Below are 15,782 nucleotides of genomic sequence, written 5' to 3' on the forward strand. Positions count from 1 at the left end.
GGACACGAGTTCAGGAGCTTAGGCCAGCCTAAAAAACATATGAGATATCCTTTCTGAAAAAAAAAAAAAAAAGATAGGATTCTTTTTCAGTGTTTTCACAATAAAAAAGCTTATTAAAAAAAGAAAAAAGAAAATAAATGGATTTGCGAAATAAAAAAATTAAATCACTTTCCTGGATCGATTTATCGTTATCCTTTAAAATTATTCCTGATCCCGATAAATTCTATAGTAGGCTACACATAATGGGTTATAAATCCTGTATTAGGCTAACTTAAACTTCCTCATGAAGAAGTATCTCCCAAGCCAAAGGTCTTTTTTTTTTTTTTTTTGTGATGATGAAGTCAAGGAAAAAAAATCAAAACGACCCTTGAAAGCTGGTAAATAAGTTCTTGGTGGATTCAAAGAGTAAACACTTCATGTTCAGTTATGGGCTGAGAATGAAATAATAAGCACCTCAGGACTGGAGGGACTATTCCAGGTCAGCACCCCCTTCCCGTTCTGAAAGTCAGGGGAGCTGACCGTGGTCATGGTCTGCTCCATGCACCTGCGGTCCCAGGTGCAGAGGGGGGAAGGAATGATCTAGTAAAAACAACACGAGATCTGGGCCATAAACACTGTTAACAGAAACAATGGAAGGCCTCGACCCTATTGGAAGAAGGTGACAACCGCATTCTCTCAGACTGGCCCACCCTGGTGGCTCCGGTCTCCTAGCCTGGCCGGCTCTGAGCTGGCCCAGGGCTCAGGACCCGGAAGGGCGTGCCAAGAGGCGGGGCTAGAGAGGTCTGGGGGCGGGGCGAGCCAGCGATGGGCGTGGCCTCGATGGGGCGGAGACAAGATGGCCACCCCGAGCGCTTGGAGGACCTAAGAGGCGGCGGCCGGGGCCACGCCCCGGGCGGGAGGGCCGCTCTGTGCGCGCCCGCTCTATGATGCTTGCGCGCGTCCCCCGCGCGCCGCGCTGCGGGCGGGGCGGGTCTCCGGGATTCCAAGGGCTCGGTTACGGAAGAAGCGCAGCGCCGGCTGGGGAGGGGGCTGGATGCGCGCGCACCCGGGGGGAGGCCGCTGCTGCCCGGAGCAGGAGGAGGGGGAGAGTGCGGCGGGCGGCAGCGGCGCCGGCGGCGACTCCGCCATAGAGCAGGGGGGCCAGGGCAGCGCGCTCGCCCCGTCCCCGGTGAGCGGCGTGCGCAGGGAAGTCGCTCGGGGCGGCGGCCGTGGCCGGGGGCGGTGGAAGCAGGCGGGCCGGGGCGGCGGCGTCTGTGGCCGTGGCCGTGGCCGGGGCCGGGGCCGTGGACGGGGCCGGGGCCGGGGCCGGGGCCGCGGCCGTCCCCCGAGTGGCGGCGGCGGCCTTGGCGGCGACGGCGGCGGCGGCGGCGGCGGCGGCGGTGGCGGCGGCGCCCCCCGGCGGGAGCCGGTCCCTTTCCCGTCGGGGAGCGCGGGGCCGGGGCCCCGGGGACCCCGGGCCACGGAGAGCGGGAAGAGGATGGACTGCCCGGCCCTCCCCCCCGGATGGAAGAAGGAGGAAGTGATCCGAAAATCAGGACTCAGCGCTGGCAAGAGCGATGTCTACTACTTCAGGTATCTCCGGGGGTGGGCGGGGGGGGGTCGGGGGGGCGGCGGGGTCAGGCCGGGGTCAGGGGTCACGGCTGGCCCGGGGGGGGTGGTTCGGTGAGAGTAGGGGTCCTGGGCCTGGTGGCGGTGAGAGCCAGCCCGCCCCCCGGGTGCGATCTCAGCTTCGGGCAGTGACAGGTTCAGCGGGGGAAGGCGAGGGCATCGGCGCGGAGGCCGGCCGGGCGGGGGGGGGGGGCAGGCTTCGCCAGGAAAGGGTTACGAATGGGAGCGATGCTTGGCCGGTCCACCCAAGGGTTAAAACAAGGTGTAATTCATCGAAGCCATAAAAGCTAGTCATCCTTGGCTCCTGTCCCAGCCTGCCCCAGATTCATCCTCCCAAGGGTGTTTCGTCGTGCACATGTGGAGGAATTAGCTATCTGCACGAACCAAGTTTCAGTTACTTTGTAGGAGCCAGGAAAAGTTTCATCTGAAGTAGCCACTCGGAATGCGTGTGCGTGCGCGTGTGTTTTGCTTTTTTCCAACCGCTTTGTGTGCTGGAACATACTCTCTTTTGACAACGGAAACAGTATTAAGTTGTTAGACTTTTAGATCAGCATTTGCCCCCTAGGGATCAGGTGGCCACGCCCGGAGACGTTTTTTTGGTTCTCACACCTGGAAGCGGGCGGGGGGTGGGGGGGTGGGAGGGTGGCGGTGCTGCGGGCCTCTGGTGGGTAGATGTCGGTGTTGCTGCTCTGCTGTCAGACTCAGGACAGCCTCTGCAGTAACGACTTTTCTGGCCTCAACTGTTCCAAGGGGTTCAAGTTTCTCACCTAAAGTTTCTTACCTAAATGTAATCTTGCAATCCTGTGGTCATACTGTCCATGTCCTTAAATTTGTATAATGCCCAGGAAATGGTCTGTGGGTATTAATATTAGTAGAAGCATAAACAAAGTTACTACGTTTTCTTGTATGTTATTCTATTTATAGAAGAGTGTAAACATATTCTTTGGTTTTGAGGGGGGCTGTTTGTGGACTGAACCTTTTTTTTTTTTTGGTCAGTCGTGGAGCCTGAACTCTAGGCCTGGGTGCTGTCCCTCAGCTCTTCAGCTCAAGGCGAGCGCTCGACCACTTGAGCCACAGCGCCACTTCCAGCTTTTTTCTTTTTGCTTATGTGGTGCTGAGGAATTGAACCCAAGGCCTCATGCATGCAAGGCAAGCGCTCTACCACTTGAGCCACACCGCCACTTCCGACTTTTTCTGCTTATGTGGTACGGAGGAATCGAACTCAGGGCCTCATGCATGTCAGGCAAGTGTTCTACCACTGAGCCACCTTCCCAGCCTGACTGAACCATTATTTCAGGGGCTGGGTTTGAATGTAGGAGCCAGTTGTTAGCCATAGAGTTATTGAAATGTTATGAAGGCTTTCTCTTCTTTTTATCCTCCTGAGGAAACTGTGTGTGTGTGTGTGTGTGTGTGTGTGTATTATACTGTTTATGAGTTGGTAGTTCTTAGGTGTAAAATGTAAGAAATAAAATGGTCCATACACAACGATGTATATAAACAGACATAATTCAAGAATGATCCTTCTGATACAACATGGAGATATGAGCATGGCTTTCCCCATTTCTGTGATGCTTGCTGGAAATCAAGTCCAGGGCCTTGTACATCTGTGGACAAGCTATCTAACACTGCCTGAACGATCTCTCTAGCTCCTGAACATAGGTATTTGGTATTTCATTTACAGCACATTCTGTTTTCTTTTCTTTTTTTTTTTTTTTGGGTCCGGTCGTGGGGCCTGAACTCTGGGTCTGGGCGCTGTCCCTCAGCTCTTCAGCTCAAGACTAGTGCTCTACCACTTGAGCCACAGCGCCACTTCCGGCTTTTTTCTTTTTGCTTATGTGGTGCTGAGGAATCGAACCCAGGGCCTCAAGCATGCAAGGCAAGTGCTCTACCACTGAGCCACCTTCCCAGCCCCACATTCTGTTTTCTAAGTAGACAGCCTACATAACCTTCTGTGAACTATATATGTTTTGCTGTCTCATACACACTTATATTTGACAAAAAATTTCTGTGGGCTTGAATTCGTTGAGGAATGGATCTATTCTCGAACTTTTTTTTTTTTTTTTCCTGTAGATTGTGGGTCTTGAGCTCTTTTGCGACAGCTCCACTTCTGGTTTTCTGGTGGTTAATTGGGGATAGAGTCTCACAGATTTTCCTGCCCTGACTGACTTTGATCCTCTATTCTCAGATCTCAGCTTCCTGAGTAGCAGCATTACAGGGGAGAGCCACAAGTACCCAGCTCAGTTGAACAGCTTAAACTTAGAATTTCATTCCCTGTGACAAATCTCTCTGGGTTTGGTTCGGGGATGATGTATATTTGAACTAGCGTTTGATTATTTCAGATTTTTTTTTTTCTTCTGGAAAAAAGCTGGAAAAGTTACCTTGAAGTGAAGTCTGTCAGGTGCTGGTGGCTCACACTTATAATCCTAGCTACTTAGGAGGCTGAGATCTGAGGATCACAGTTTGAGCCCAGCCAGGGCAGGAAAGTCTATGAGACTTTTATCTCCAATTAACCACCAGAAAACCAGAAGTAGTAGAGTGCTAGCCTTGAGCAAAAAGCTCAGGGATGGATAATGCCAAGGCCCTGAGTTCAAACCCCACAACCAACAACAGCAACAACAAAAAAAAGTGGTATCTAAGTAGGTTTGGTGGTTGCAGGCCTATAATCCCCGAGGCTGAGGAGTGATGATTGTGAATTTGAGACTGATGTGGACTATATATGGGCCCTGTCAGAAAAACAAAAAAGACACAAAAAGTCACCTCACAAAAACAGAAAGACTGAACAAAAATACAACAACACTAAAAGAACATCAGTTCTAAAGTCTAATCCTAGTTCCTCAAGAAGCTGAGGTAGAAAATCACTTGAGTCCTGGGGTTTGAGGCCACCCTGGAACATCTACAGAGAGACTGTCTCTGACAAAAAATTTTGAACTTTGGGCTAGTTCATTGGTAGCTCTTGCCTGGCATGCATGTGGCACTGGGTTCATTCCCCAGCGCCACAGGGCGAGAAAGATCGAGGTGGTGCTCATTTGGATTTGTGGCCAAACTTCCTCAATTGTGTTGTAAATTGTTTATGTTAAATGTTTGTATGAATTCAGTAAATATTGTATAAAAATCTGATACGATCAATTTAAAGCAAAATTTCTAACATTTGTCTTACGGAAAATCACAGATCACTGTATTCTTAGTCTTTTAAAGAGAATTTTTTTGTGAGTTTCTGGAGCATGACTGGCCTTTTAGTTGTTTGAGCAAAGTGGAAGTATTACCTTTAACAGATCTGTGCCACATGTGTTGAGTTCAGAGCTAGGAGGAATACTGTCCGCAACTTACTGATTGCCTGCGTGATTGGTTTTTGTATTGGATGGTTACCGCAGTAGGAATTCCTGATACATGGAGCACTGTGACACTTTCAGTAAGTTGTTACTCACTTGTGATTTTGGCTTGCCGTGAGGGATGGAGGGGTCACCTACTGGTTGTAAATGGGGAGAAGTTATTTTCAGCCCACAGTGTTACTTTACATGTTTCCCCAATGTACACTTTGCCCTTAAACAAATCTGGTAGCTCACAAAGCCTCTGTCATATCTGTTAACAGATGGGTTAAGAGTGAACTCCCCTGTTAATAACGCGAACACCTGCACCCAGTGGCTCAAACAGATTTTAATAATGTTGACCCCTGAATTAGCCTGTCCCTCGGGAGATTAATTTAAACTAACCTGGGCTCTTAATGAAAAGTGTGGCTGACATATATTAAGTGAAAGGAAATTAAAGAGAAAGCTTCAAATTTTGGTGGAATAGTTTTTAGGCCTTTTCCCTGATGCTGGTGAGTTCTAATAGGATGTGTTCCTGGTTGCCAGTTAAACAATATAATTATGCCTTCTGTCCAGGATTACTGATAGTGCCGTGGCAGTTCATATTATCGTCTGAAGTGTGTTTTTTAAGAGGGTGTGGTTTGTTAAATTATTGGGTCCATTGCTGTCGTTTCTGAAAAAGTTTGTTGCTGTTGTTTGAACCCAGTATTTGAATAATAGTTTTCTACTCGTCTACTCAATCCTGTCATTCTCAGTTCTTGGTTACCTGCACTTGCTGATTGTTTTTGAAATATTTTTCTCCTCTTCATTGGATCCTTTAGTAACTCTTTTTTTTTTTTTTAAATCAATTTGAATTTGTGGGTTCTAATTTGGTTCCAACTGGGGTGAAAGACCTGGGAATTATGGCAAACTTAACTGCTGCTGCTCTAGGATGTTATCTGGTTGAGTACTGGAAATGTAATAGGAAACAGTTTTTCATTTTTAACAAAATTATGATGCATTTGTATCAGACTGCTTCTCTGTAAAAAGGCATAATGGAACCAGAAAATGAAAATAATTGCATGGAGCAGGCATATGAAGAGGGACTAAAAAGATTTCTTGATCTTGAAAGAGGAGGATTCAAATATGATTGAGGCTTGTAAAAATCATGAGTGATATTAATAAAAGTGAGAAGTTGCTAGGAAGACAGCCGAGCTCAGAGGCTGAGAGGCCTGGACTTGTTAGAGACTTAATAGGTTACTTAAATTCCCTATACTGATCCTTCATCATTGGATGAGTGTGACTATCCCCTGTATATTACTGTGTTTGTTACAAGGATTCAGTTCCACAGCACTAAGATAAATATATAGATTTCTTGGTGTTTTAGACATATTTAAGAACTAAGGAAAAAAGGAATTTAGTAGGTAATTCTTGTTTTTTTTATGAGTTGAATGTATAAACAGGTTTGTATATATATGTGTGTGTATATGTTATATATTATATAAATATACATATGTGTATATATATAATTTGTTTTGATGCTTTGGGGCTTTAGAATTTTGAGCCCATATTTTTGAATTCTGAATAAAGGCTTTTGAATTCTGAATATCTCATTTCACTGACCCTTCCCTCCCTACCATTTTGCCTCAAAAACCAAAACAAGGGGTGGGAAGGTGGCCCAGTGGTAGAGTGCTTGCCTTGCATGCATGAGGCCCTGGATTCGATTCCTCAGCACCACATAAGCAGAAAAGCCGGAAGTGGTGCTGTGGCTCAAGTGGTGGTAGAGTGTTAGCCTTGAGCTGAAGAGCTGAGGCACAGTGCCCAAGCCCAGAGTTCAGGCCCCAGGACCGACAAAACCAAAACCAAAACAAAACAAAATATCTCTAGGTAGTATTTGGAGAAAACTGGCCTGAATGGATGGATGGTATGACCATTATCACAGTTCTGACATATACAAGTTAAAGACATCTTGACTTTTAAGTAGGAGGTGCTTTCCCATATTATAGATTGAGCACCTCTCATTTAGAAATCTGAAACCCCAAATGCTCCAAAATCTGAAGAATTCTTGAGTGCAGGTAAGATACAAGTGGAAGATCTTTTTATTTATTTATTTTTGGTCGGTCGTGGGGCTTGAACTCTGGGCTTGGGCGCTATCCCTCAGCTCTTCAGCTCAAGGCAAGCGCTCTGCCACTTGAGCCACAGCGCCAGTAATAGTAAAAACACAGATGTATCAAAACTATTGTGTAAAATTACCTTCAGGATATGTGTATAAGACACATAGGATATGATACACAAATAAATCTCATGGTTAAACTGGGGTTCTATCCTCAGGATACTTCATTGTATATTTATAAATAATCCAAAATCTGTAAAAATCATAAATCACAAACACTTCTGGTCTCTAGAATTTCAGATAAAGGACACTTAACCTGCATTTTCTTTGTGGTTATTTCTGTGTAGTTAAGTCCAGTATCACTGGATTTTACCCTTACAATCTTTTTTTTTTTTTTTTGAGGGTCCTAGGGCTTGGACTCGGGGTCTTGGCATTGTCTGTGAGCTATTTTGCACTCAAGGCTAGATTTCTACCATTTGAGCTGCAGCTCCACTTCTGGCTTTTGTTTTTTTGGTAGTTAATTAGAGATTAGAGCTTCTCTGACTTTCTTACTTTCTTGCTTCTGCTAGCTTTGAACCATGATCCTCAGTTCTTAGACTCCTTAGCTAGGATTACAGATGTAGGCCATTGGTGCTGGGCTTACATTCATTCTTAAAGATAGCTTTCTTTCTAAAATACTTTTTTCTTCCCCCTAACCACAATGCTGGACACACAGATGCTCAATAAGTATTTTCCTATTGATGTCACACGTACTGTTTTGTACAGTAAGCCTTCAATGACTTAAATTTTCTTTATGTATATTGGGATATGTTGGACTAAAATTAATAGATATTTTATTATACCTAACCATTAAACATTTCTTATTTTTATATTTTGTTTATTTATTTTATTTGTCCTGGGGCCTGAACCTCAGGGCCTTGGTGCTGCTGTTGGTTCCCCCCCAAGGCTAGCACTGTACCATTGAGCCATAGCTCCTATGCCCCCCCCCCCCCCCCCCCCCCCCCCCCCGTTAGCAGTTAGTGGTAAGAGTTGCACAGGACTTTCCTGCTTGGGTTGGCTTTGAACCATAAGCTTCACATTACAGGCGTGAGCCACTGGCGTACATTGTTTTAAGTTTATTGTTAATGTGAGCATCCTGAACAAGGACAGAAAGCCTTTTCCTGGGATTTTGAATATTAGAGATACAATGCAAGTGCTAAATAGGATGTTCATTGTGTACCGGCACAAGAAATTAGCAGTAGAATTTTATCCACTGCATGGCATATGACATAGGGTCTTGTGGACATTAATTCTAAGTGTATTTTTGTGTCACAACTCTCCAGTTCTTGGCAGCTATTAGTGTGATTTCACATGTGTTATTTTATGTGAGTTTATATCTGTCTGAGGCACAAGTGCTGTTTTCTCTGTTTTACAGATTGGATGCGTTAGGGGTTATACGGTTGGTGAGTATTCAGTCAGAGTCCTGAAGATGTGACTACTTTATCTGCCTGACATAGAGACCTGTAGTTGAATTCTCAAGTATCTCACCTCATGCCTAATATACTTTATTAAGTTTGTGCCACTGAAATAATTGTTTACTATTCACATTACAAAGATGTTAAAAGGTAAAATTTAAATCATATTTGATAGTAAAGCTATTGTACCAACAGATGACTTTCTGGGTTTATGTCATTCTGGTAGGGGAGAAAAATGGAAAGAATTGTTGTAAATTAATATAATTAAAACAATATTCTGGATAATAGAAGTGATTGATTTGTTTAGAAATATTTTCATGTTTATGTGCATTCTAAGGGATAACACTTACTTATCAGACATTTAACATAGTTACCATATTCTCTAAAGGCCAACCTTTAGTCTTTATGTTAAAGGCTTTCACTTAAATTTGAAAGTCAAGTTGTAAATAGGCTAATATAGCTTGTGGGATAGTTTTGTATGGTTGCTTAAGAAATCAATTTGTTTCTTTTAGAGTTGAGGTGAGGTTGAGATGTACCCTAAAGAACAGTTTTTCTTTTTAATGCTATTCAACTGGAGAAAAGGAAGAAAAAGTTTGGCTTGATGTTTGTCTTTCTCCTTAATATTGTTTGAATAAAACCAGTATCCAAAGATAAAAAACAGAAGGTGTCAAAATTGTTCTTTCATCTTTCTTTCTCAGCTGTATCATCACATCTTCTTGGGATATATACTAAAGGAAATTTTGTTAAGGCACACCATTATCATCGATTTTTATAATCTTGACATGCAGAAATCCCACAATACCCACACCACCAGTGATAGAGGAGGTGCATAGTTCAAAGGAACAGATGTATATGCATGCTAATAACAGTCCACTGAAATGTTACATTTTTTAAAGTTTCAGTTATGATATACATTTTTTATAACTTAGTTTTGGTTATTAGGATAGAAGCAGATGATTTGTAAAGGACCTGATACTTCCTACTTATATAAATTTTATAATGTGACTTATGGGAAATTCATGTGACTACGGGGAAATAAACTTTTTACTCGTATTTGAGATTGTCTCAAGACTTTCATGATTAATTAGAAATAAACAACTTTTTTTTTCTTTTTTTTGGTTAGTTGTGGGGCTTGAACTCAGGGCCTGGCTGTTGTCCTAAGCTCTTATGATCAAGTCTAGTGCTCTCCCACTGAGGGCCACAGCGACACTTCAGGATTCCTATTGGTTAAGTGGAAGGAAGTCTCGTGGACTTTCCTTTCCTGGTCTGGCTTTGAGCTGCAGTCCTCAGATCTCAGCTTCCAGAGTAGCTAGGATTATAGGCGTGAGCTACCAGCATCGGGTGAAATAAATAGACTCTTTCTTCATGAGCATCGTGCTTCTTTTGAAATTAGAAGAAGCTTTTATTGCTTTTAGATATTTCCACTAAAAAGTGAAAAGTTGTATGATGAAATTTTATTGAATGGAGTTTTATTGCAACTTTTAAACATAAGCTCCCAAGTAAGTGGGAAAAAGGCATGAAATAAATTTAACAGGATACTTCTCGCTCTTATGATTTTGCTGTCTTTTTTCTCGGTATAATACAAATTCAACCACATTAATTTCAGAATTTGATAATATATAAGCTCTGTAAGTGCAAATAAGATTTAAAAGTTGACTTTACATGAGTACTTTGCATTTGTCTGAAAGTATTATGAATTTTTTTTACAAATGTGAGAATCAAGAATGGCACAAACACTTTTTAAAGCATTTTTTAAATTGACTTAAATTTATAGAGGACAATTTCACTGTTGCATTTCCACACGTGACTACAATATATTCCAAACAATCCTGTCATTCATTTTCCCTTTCCTTCCTTTGTCATCCTCATTTAAAGCTTTTTTTGAATTCTATTTCTTGGTATTCTTTTCCTTTTTCTATTTTACACTAGAAGAATCCATTGGTAAATTGAACATTCTTAAAATCTCTCTCTTTTTTTTTTTTGGTCAGTCAGGGGTCTTGAGTTCAGGGCCTGGGCACTGTCCCTGACTTTTTTACTCAAGGCTCGCACTCTGCTACTTTGGCTACAGCTTCACGTCCAGTTCTCAGGGAGTTTCCTGCCCTGGCTGGCTTTGAACTGGTACCCTCAGATCTTAGCCTCTGAGGAGCTAGGATTACAGGCATGAGACACTATACACTATACCTGCCATTTAAAAAATTTTAACAAGTCTACATATCTTTAAGAAAAGAAAGAATAAACTTTCCCCAGAGTCCTGTAGGAGAAATAAGCTATTGCTAAGGCATTTAAATTATAATTCTATTAACTCTTTTCATATTTGCTTTTAATAAATAGTTGGCAGGTCTTCATTGTTTAGCAGGGACTGAGTCAGCTTTATTTTTTGTGTTGGTGCAAGGGATTGATCATAGAGCACTAGGCATGCTAGGCAAATGCTGGCTCACAGTATTTGGAGCCCCAGCCCCATTGGGGTTTTTTGTTTGTTTGTTTGTTCATTTTTTTTTTTTTGGTTGTGTGGTTTGAACTCAGGACCTGCTGTCCCTGAGCCTCTTTGTGCTCATGGCTAGCACTCTGCCACTTAAGCCATAGCACCACTTCCAGTTTTTGGTGGTTAATTGGTGATAAGAGTCTCATGGGAAATTTTCTGCCCAGGCTGGCTTCAAACTGCTGTTCCCAGATCTCAGCCTCCTGAGTAGGTAGGATTATAGACATGAGTCCCCAGCGCCCAGCTGGATTCATTTTTGAATCTTCAATATCCAGCCTGGTATCTGTTAAGTGGAAGTCTTCCTTCTACTACCTCCACTTGAGCCTTGCTTCGAGCCTTTTTTGCTTTGTTTTTCAAGTAAGCTTTTTGCCTTTACCAGTTTTCCTACCCAGACTGTCCAATAGCTAGGATTATAGTCTGTGCATCACCTCATTCATCCTTGGAAGGTTTTTAGTAAGTCTTGCTGAATGAAACAAATGGTTAATGTGTTTATTAAATCTGAAACTTCTGGCTGTAGATGGGCCTTACTACATTGCAGGGGTGGGGATGTTTGGTCCTTAAAATCATGTGTTATGTGATGGGACAGACATTAATCTGCTTCTCCTTAGCTACTGGAGGCCTATCTGCCTGTACTAATAATTTTGTATGGCTTATGAGTCATGGTATAAATATATCCAAATTGATCTTGGCAGAAATTGGTTCCCTACTCCTGTTGTAGCATTTACCATGTGTCCTCTACCTTACTCAGTATCATGCCTTCTACTAAATCACATACAAGTGCATTGAGTAGCTGAATACTCATTAAAAAAAATGTATGCATGTGTGTGTGTGTGTGAATGTGTATGTCTAGGTGCTATCTTTTAGTTTTTTTCCGCTCAAGTCAGGCACCGTACCACTTGAGCCATAACTCCTCTTCAAGCTTTTTGGTGGTTAGTTGGAGCTAAGAGTCTCATGGACTTTCCTGCCGGGGCTGATTTTGAACTGGGATCCTCCTATCTCAGCCTCCTAAGTAGCTAGAAATACAGCTGAGAGCTCCTGGCACTCAGCTCGAATTTTCCTTTTTGAATTTTCCTTTTTAAGGATTTTTCTTAAAATTTTCTTACCAGTAGATTTAGATAACAGAAAGCTGGTGTTTCTTCATTGCTGAACGTCTCTAGTGCTGTAGCTTACAGAATTTTAAAGATGATGATTTTATTACTTCCCCTAAGTACTTCCTGATACTGATGAGGTGGGGGAGTGAAGTACCTCTGACCTTGCTCATTGGCTCTGTTAGGTAACCATAGCCATTTGTGAGCTTTGTTGTCACAGACAACTTCATCTTATTCTACTTTATCTTAGTAACTGGCTTGAAGATATAATTCTTTTTGCTCTTCATAACAATTTAAACAGCATGATGACCTAGGTTATGAAAATAACATGAAAATGTGTTATGTTCCTTGAATTAGAAGGATGGTTCCAGGGTGTAGTTTCACTGGCCTGCAGCAGGTCTTGTAATGACTTGGAGTGTGATGGACATGTCTATCTCAGGCAGTAATAACTAAAGGTGAATTCGTAGTGTGACAGAAATGTGAACACCACATTAAGTCACATTAAGGTGATTAGTTTAAGTATTCTGATTTTTCAGTTACGTTTTACTTGTTTTTTTTTACATTATTATTTAAACGGTGTTGCTATTTAACATATCAGTTTATGAATATAGTGCATCTTGATCAGTGACTTTTAGATGCAGTTTCTTTTTCAAAACTTGTGCTTAAAAAATCTCCAAGGTGGAATCGGTTTAAGAATTGCTTTGCATAGTTTAATCAAAATGAAAAGAGGCAAAGTTCAAGTGATTCCGTGTTCTTTATGACCTGGAAAAACACATTAGGTCTTTTCAGGGTATTTAAACAATGGGTTGGATATTAAAGGTGTAGTCACAGTTCATTCAGGAGTGGCTTGTCGGGGCAGTTGATTGGGATTTTTTTGTGTGTGTGTGGTTGAAAGTGAAACAGTATTTCATTGCTGGCATTAAAAGTCATTACTTTGGTCAGAGAAAACTGACAATGACTAATACTTTTTAACAATATAATAGGGTTAAAAATACCCAAACAAAATAATTTCCCTAAGTAACTAGAGTAAAAGCTTAATCCCTTTTAAAATTCTGGTGTATCTAAGAGGAGGATTTATAACAACCATTGTAGAGGGCAACTTAGTGTTTTGGGGAAAGACTAGAGCTTACAATGTCAGCTCTCTACTTCCAGAGTTAGTTTGCCATGTGCAGATGATCCATATCTTGTGGGTGCATTGCCTACTTCCTTTGGGCCTTAGTGCTTCCATAGCTTACCTCATCTCCTGCCAAGCGAGGTCGTGTGTGTGTGTGTGCGCGTGTGTGTGTATGTGTATGCGCGTGCGTGCATGCGTGCGTGCGTGCGTGTGTGTGTGTGTGTGTGTGTGTGTGTGTTTGTTTGTTTGTTCTGGGATTCAGTGCTTACATTTGCTAGGCAGGCACTCTTAATTGTGGTTGCCCCTACCCCAGGGTCCTGGTCTGAACATCGTTGGGACAGCTAGGTTGACTTTTCTTCAAGCCGGTGCTTAAGTTACAGTATAGTTAAAGACCGTGGCTGTTCTGCTGCTTTTGAAGGCAGCAGGTATGTATGGGATGCATCTGTCAGATGCCTCATACAATCTCAGCTTTACGCAGGAGCTGGAGATTGAAATGAATTAGAGCTTGATATTCCACCTTCCTTTTGGATATACTAATCATTACAATTTACAATTTAATGTCTGCCTTTCCCCCCTTGTTTGCCAATTTAGTTTATTAGTGGGATTCCTGAGATTTTTTTCCTGGGTGGTTGTGGGGCCTGGGCACTGTCCTTGAGCTTTTTTGCTCAAGGCTGGTGCTTTACCACTTGAATTATAGCTCTACTTCCGGGTTTCTGGTGGTCCATCAGAGATAAGTCTCATGGACTTACCTTCCTGGGCTGGCTTTGAACTGCAGCCCTCAGATCTCAGCCTCCTGAGTAGCTAGGATTACAGGGTGAGTCATCAACACTCAGCTTTTCCTTCTTGTTAAGTAATACCACACATTTGTTCTTAAAATCCATAAACAACAGAATAATTTTGTGCCATGCTAACCTGCTAAGCTAGACCATAAACTTAACATGGTCACATTTTATCAATAATCTTTTAATTGACTTCTGAGGTATTTAGGGAATGATGTATGGAATAGATTGCTTCCTCTTGTGTTTTGCTCCAGAGAGGAATGTTACTGTGAGAATGTTACAGGAGGGCTTCAGATGACATTTCATTTGTTATGTTAAGGAAATACTTATTCCAGATATACTTAGTGAAATTTTTTTCAACATGATTCTCTCACAAATGACTTTTTGTCTGAGCAACACACTAATCACTGGTCTTATTTTGGTAAAAGTGGCTGCCTGAATATTTTCATCTTCTGGAACATTAATTGAAATAAGGTCCATTATTATGCTTAGTCTTTTTTTTATTGTACTGAAGAGATCTTTTGAAGGAAATCTGGTTTAGAATTCTCAATTTATGGAGAGGTTTTTTTGTCTTTCATTTTTGAGGCATATTGAATGATCTTTATAGAGCTTTTTTCTGTGATGGCAACTTGGGCCTCTGATTAGAAGTGTTCTATGACTGTCTAGCATATTTAGGGTTAATTATAGTTATATAAATGACCCAATAGACAATTCTTGCCAACTTCTTACATTGACTTGGGTCATTTTGTAATACTTCATTTCTCGTGTAGTTCCAATAACGAACTGTGGAAATACTTTCCAGTTCAGTTCTTAAAATTCCACATAATTTCTAAGCATAGGATTTATCTTTTCAGTGTCTGCAAATGAAAACCATATTATTATTCAGTTGATAAGGCTTTTTTTTTTTTTTTTTTTGGTGCTGGTCCTGGGACTTGAACTCTGAGCCTGGGTGAGCTCCCTCCACTTTTGTGCTCAAAACTTGAGCCACACAGCTCCACTTCCAGCTTTTTGGTGGTTAATTGGAGATCAGAATCTCGTGGAATTTCCTGCCCTGGCAGGCTTTGAACCAGATCTTCAGATCTTGGTCTCTGATAAGGCTTCTTGCTTACCTTGTTGAATAGTGGCCTGTGTATAGTATTTGAGGTTTTTTAAAAAAGTGGACTCATTAAGGAAATGTATAGGAATTGCTATGAAATAGAATTACAGAGAGTAGTAGCATTTTCTTTTCTTTTCAAAATACTGACTGCAAAATAGCAACAGGCTTCTTAGAGGAGGAGGAGGTAATAATTTAGTTGTCCTGATAAGGCAGGATATCGCTTGTGTTTATTCTTCCACCTGGAAAAACATGTCTGAAAGAGTCAAAGGTGAATGGATGTACTTGGTTTGGGAATGCAATACCAAGGCTGTTGGGAACAGAGGCTGCAAAATGCTTATGTTAGATGGAAAGCTCCTGATGTGCTATTATTAAGGAAGGTGAAACGATTTTGTCAGCATTGCGAAGAAGTCTCTTGACGTGGGTACTTGATGTGTGGCTGAGGGGTGAGGTGAGCTAGTTGGAACTTACATACTAGAAGGGCTGTGGTGCCATTAACGAAGATGGGGGTTGTACAAGTGGTCAGGTAGGGGTGGATAGACGTGATGGAAAGAGAGGACTCAGGTTGCAGATAGCATTGGAAATGATGAGGGGTACAGAGAGCTAATGCTTACATCTGTAATACTAGCTCCCCAAAGGGAGACAGGGAGAATCATAGTTCTAAGCCAGTCTGCATAAAAAGCAAGACCTCATTTCATCCATCAAATTGGTACTCTCACTTAAATTGAAGGCAAAATAGCCTAAGGACTAGACAGGTTTGTTCTAGGCAA

At 42.1% G+C, this 15,782-nt stretch overlaps 1 protein-coding gene across 1 annotated transcript in view; it reads left to right on the forward strand.

Annotated features, from left to right (window-relative positions):
* Positions 1-907: 907 nt before the first annotated feature.
* Mbd2 (methyl-CpG binding domain protein 2) overlaps positions 908-15,782 on the forward strand; it is a 62,517-nt gene continuing 47,642 nt past the window's right edge. Inside the window, exon 1 of the mRNA XM_070029122.1 lies at positions 908-1,572. Coding sequence (XP_069885223.1) covers positions 1,034-1,572 — 539 coding nt within the window. The 5' untranslated portion in view covers positions 908-1,033. The remainder of the gene's footprint in view (positions 1,573-15,782) is intronic.

The sequence above is a fragment of the Dipodomys merriami genome, unplaced genomic scaffold, assembly GCF_024711535.1.
Source record: "Dipodomys merriami isolate MVZ:Mamm:240054 unplaced genomic scaffold, mDipMer1.0.p SCAF_2, whole genome shotgun sequence".
NCBI lineage: Eukaryota > Metazoa > Chordata > Mammalia > Rodentia > Heteromyidae > Dipodomys > Dipodomys merriami.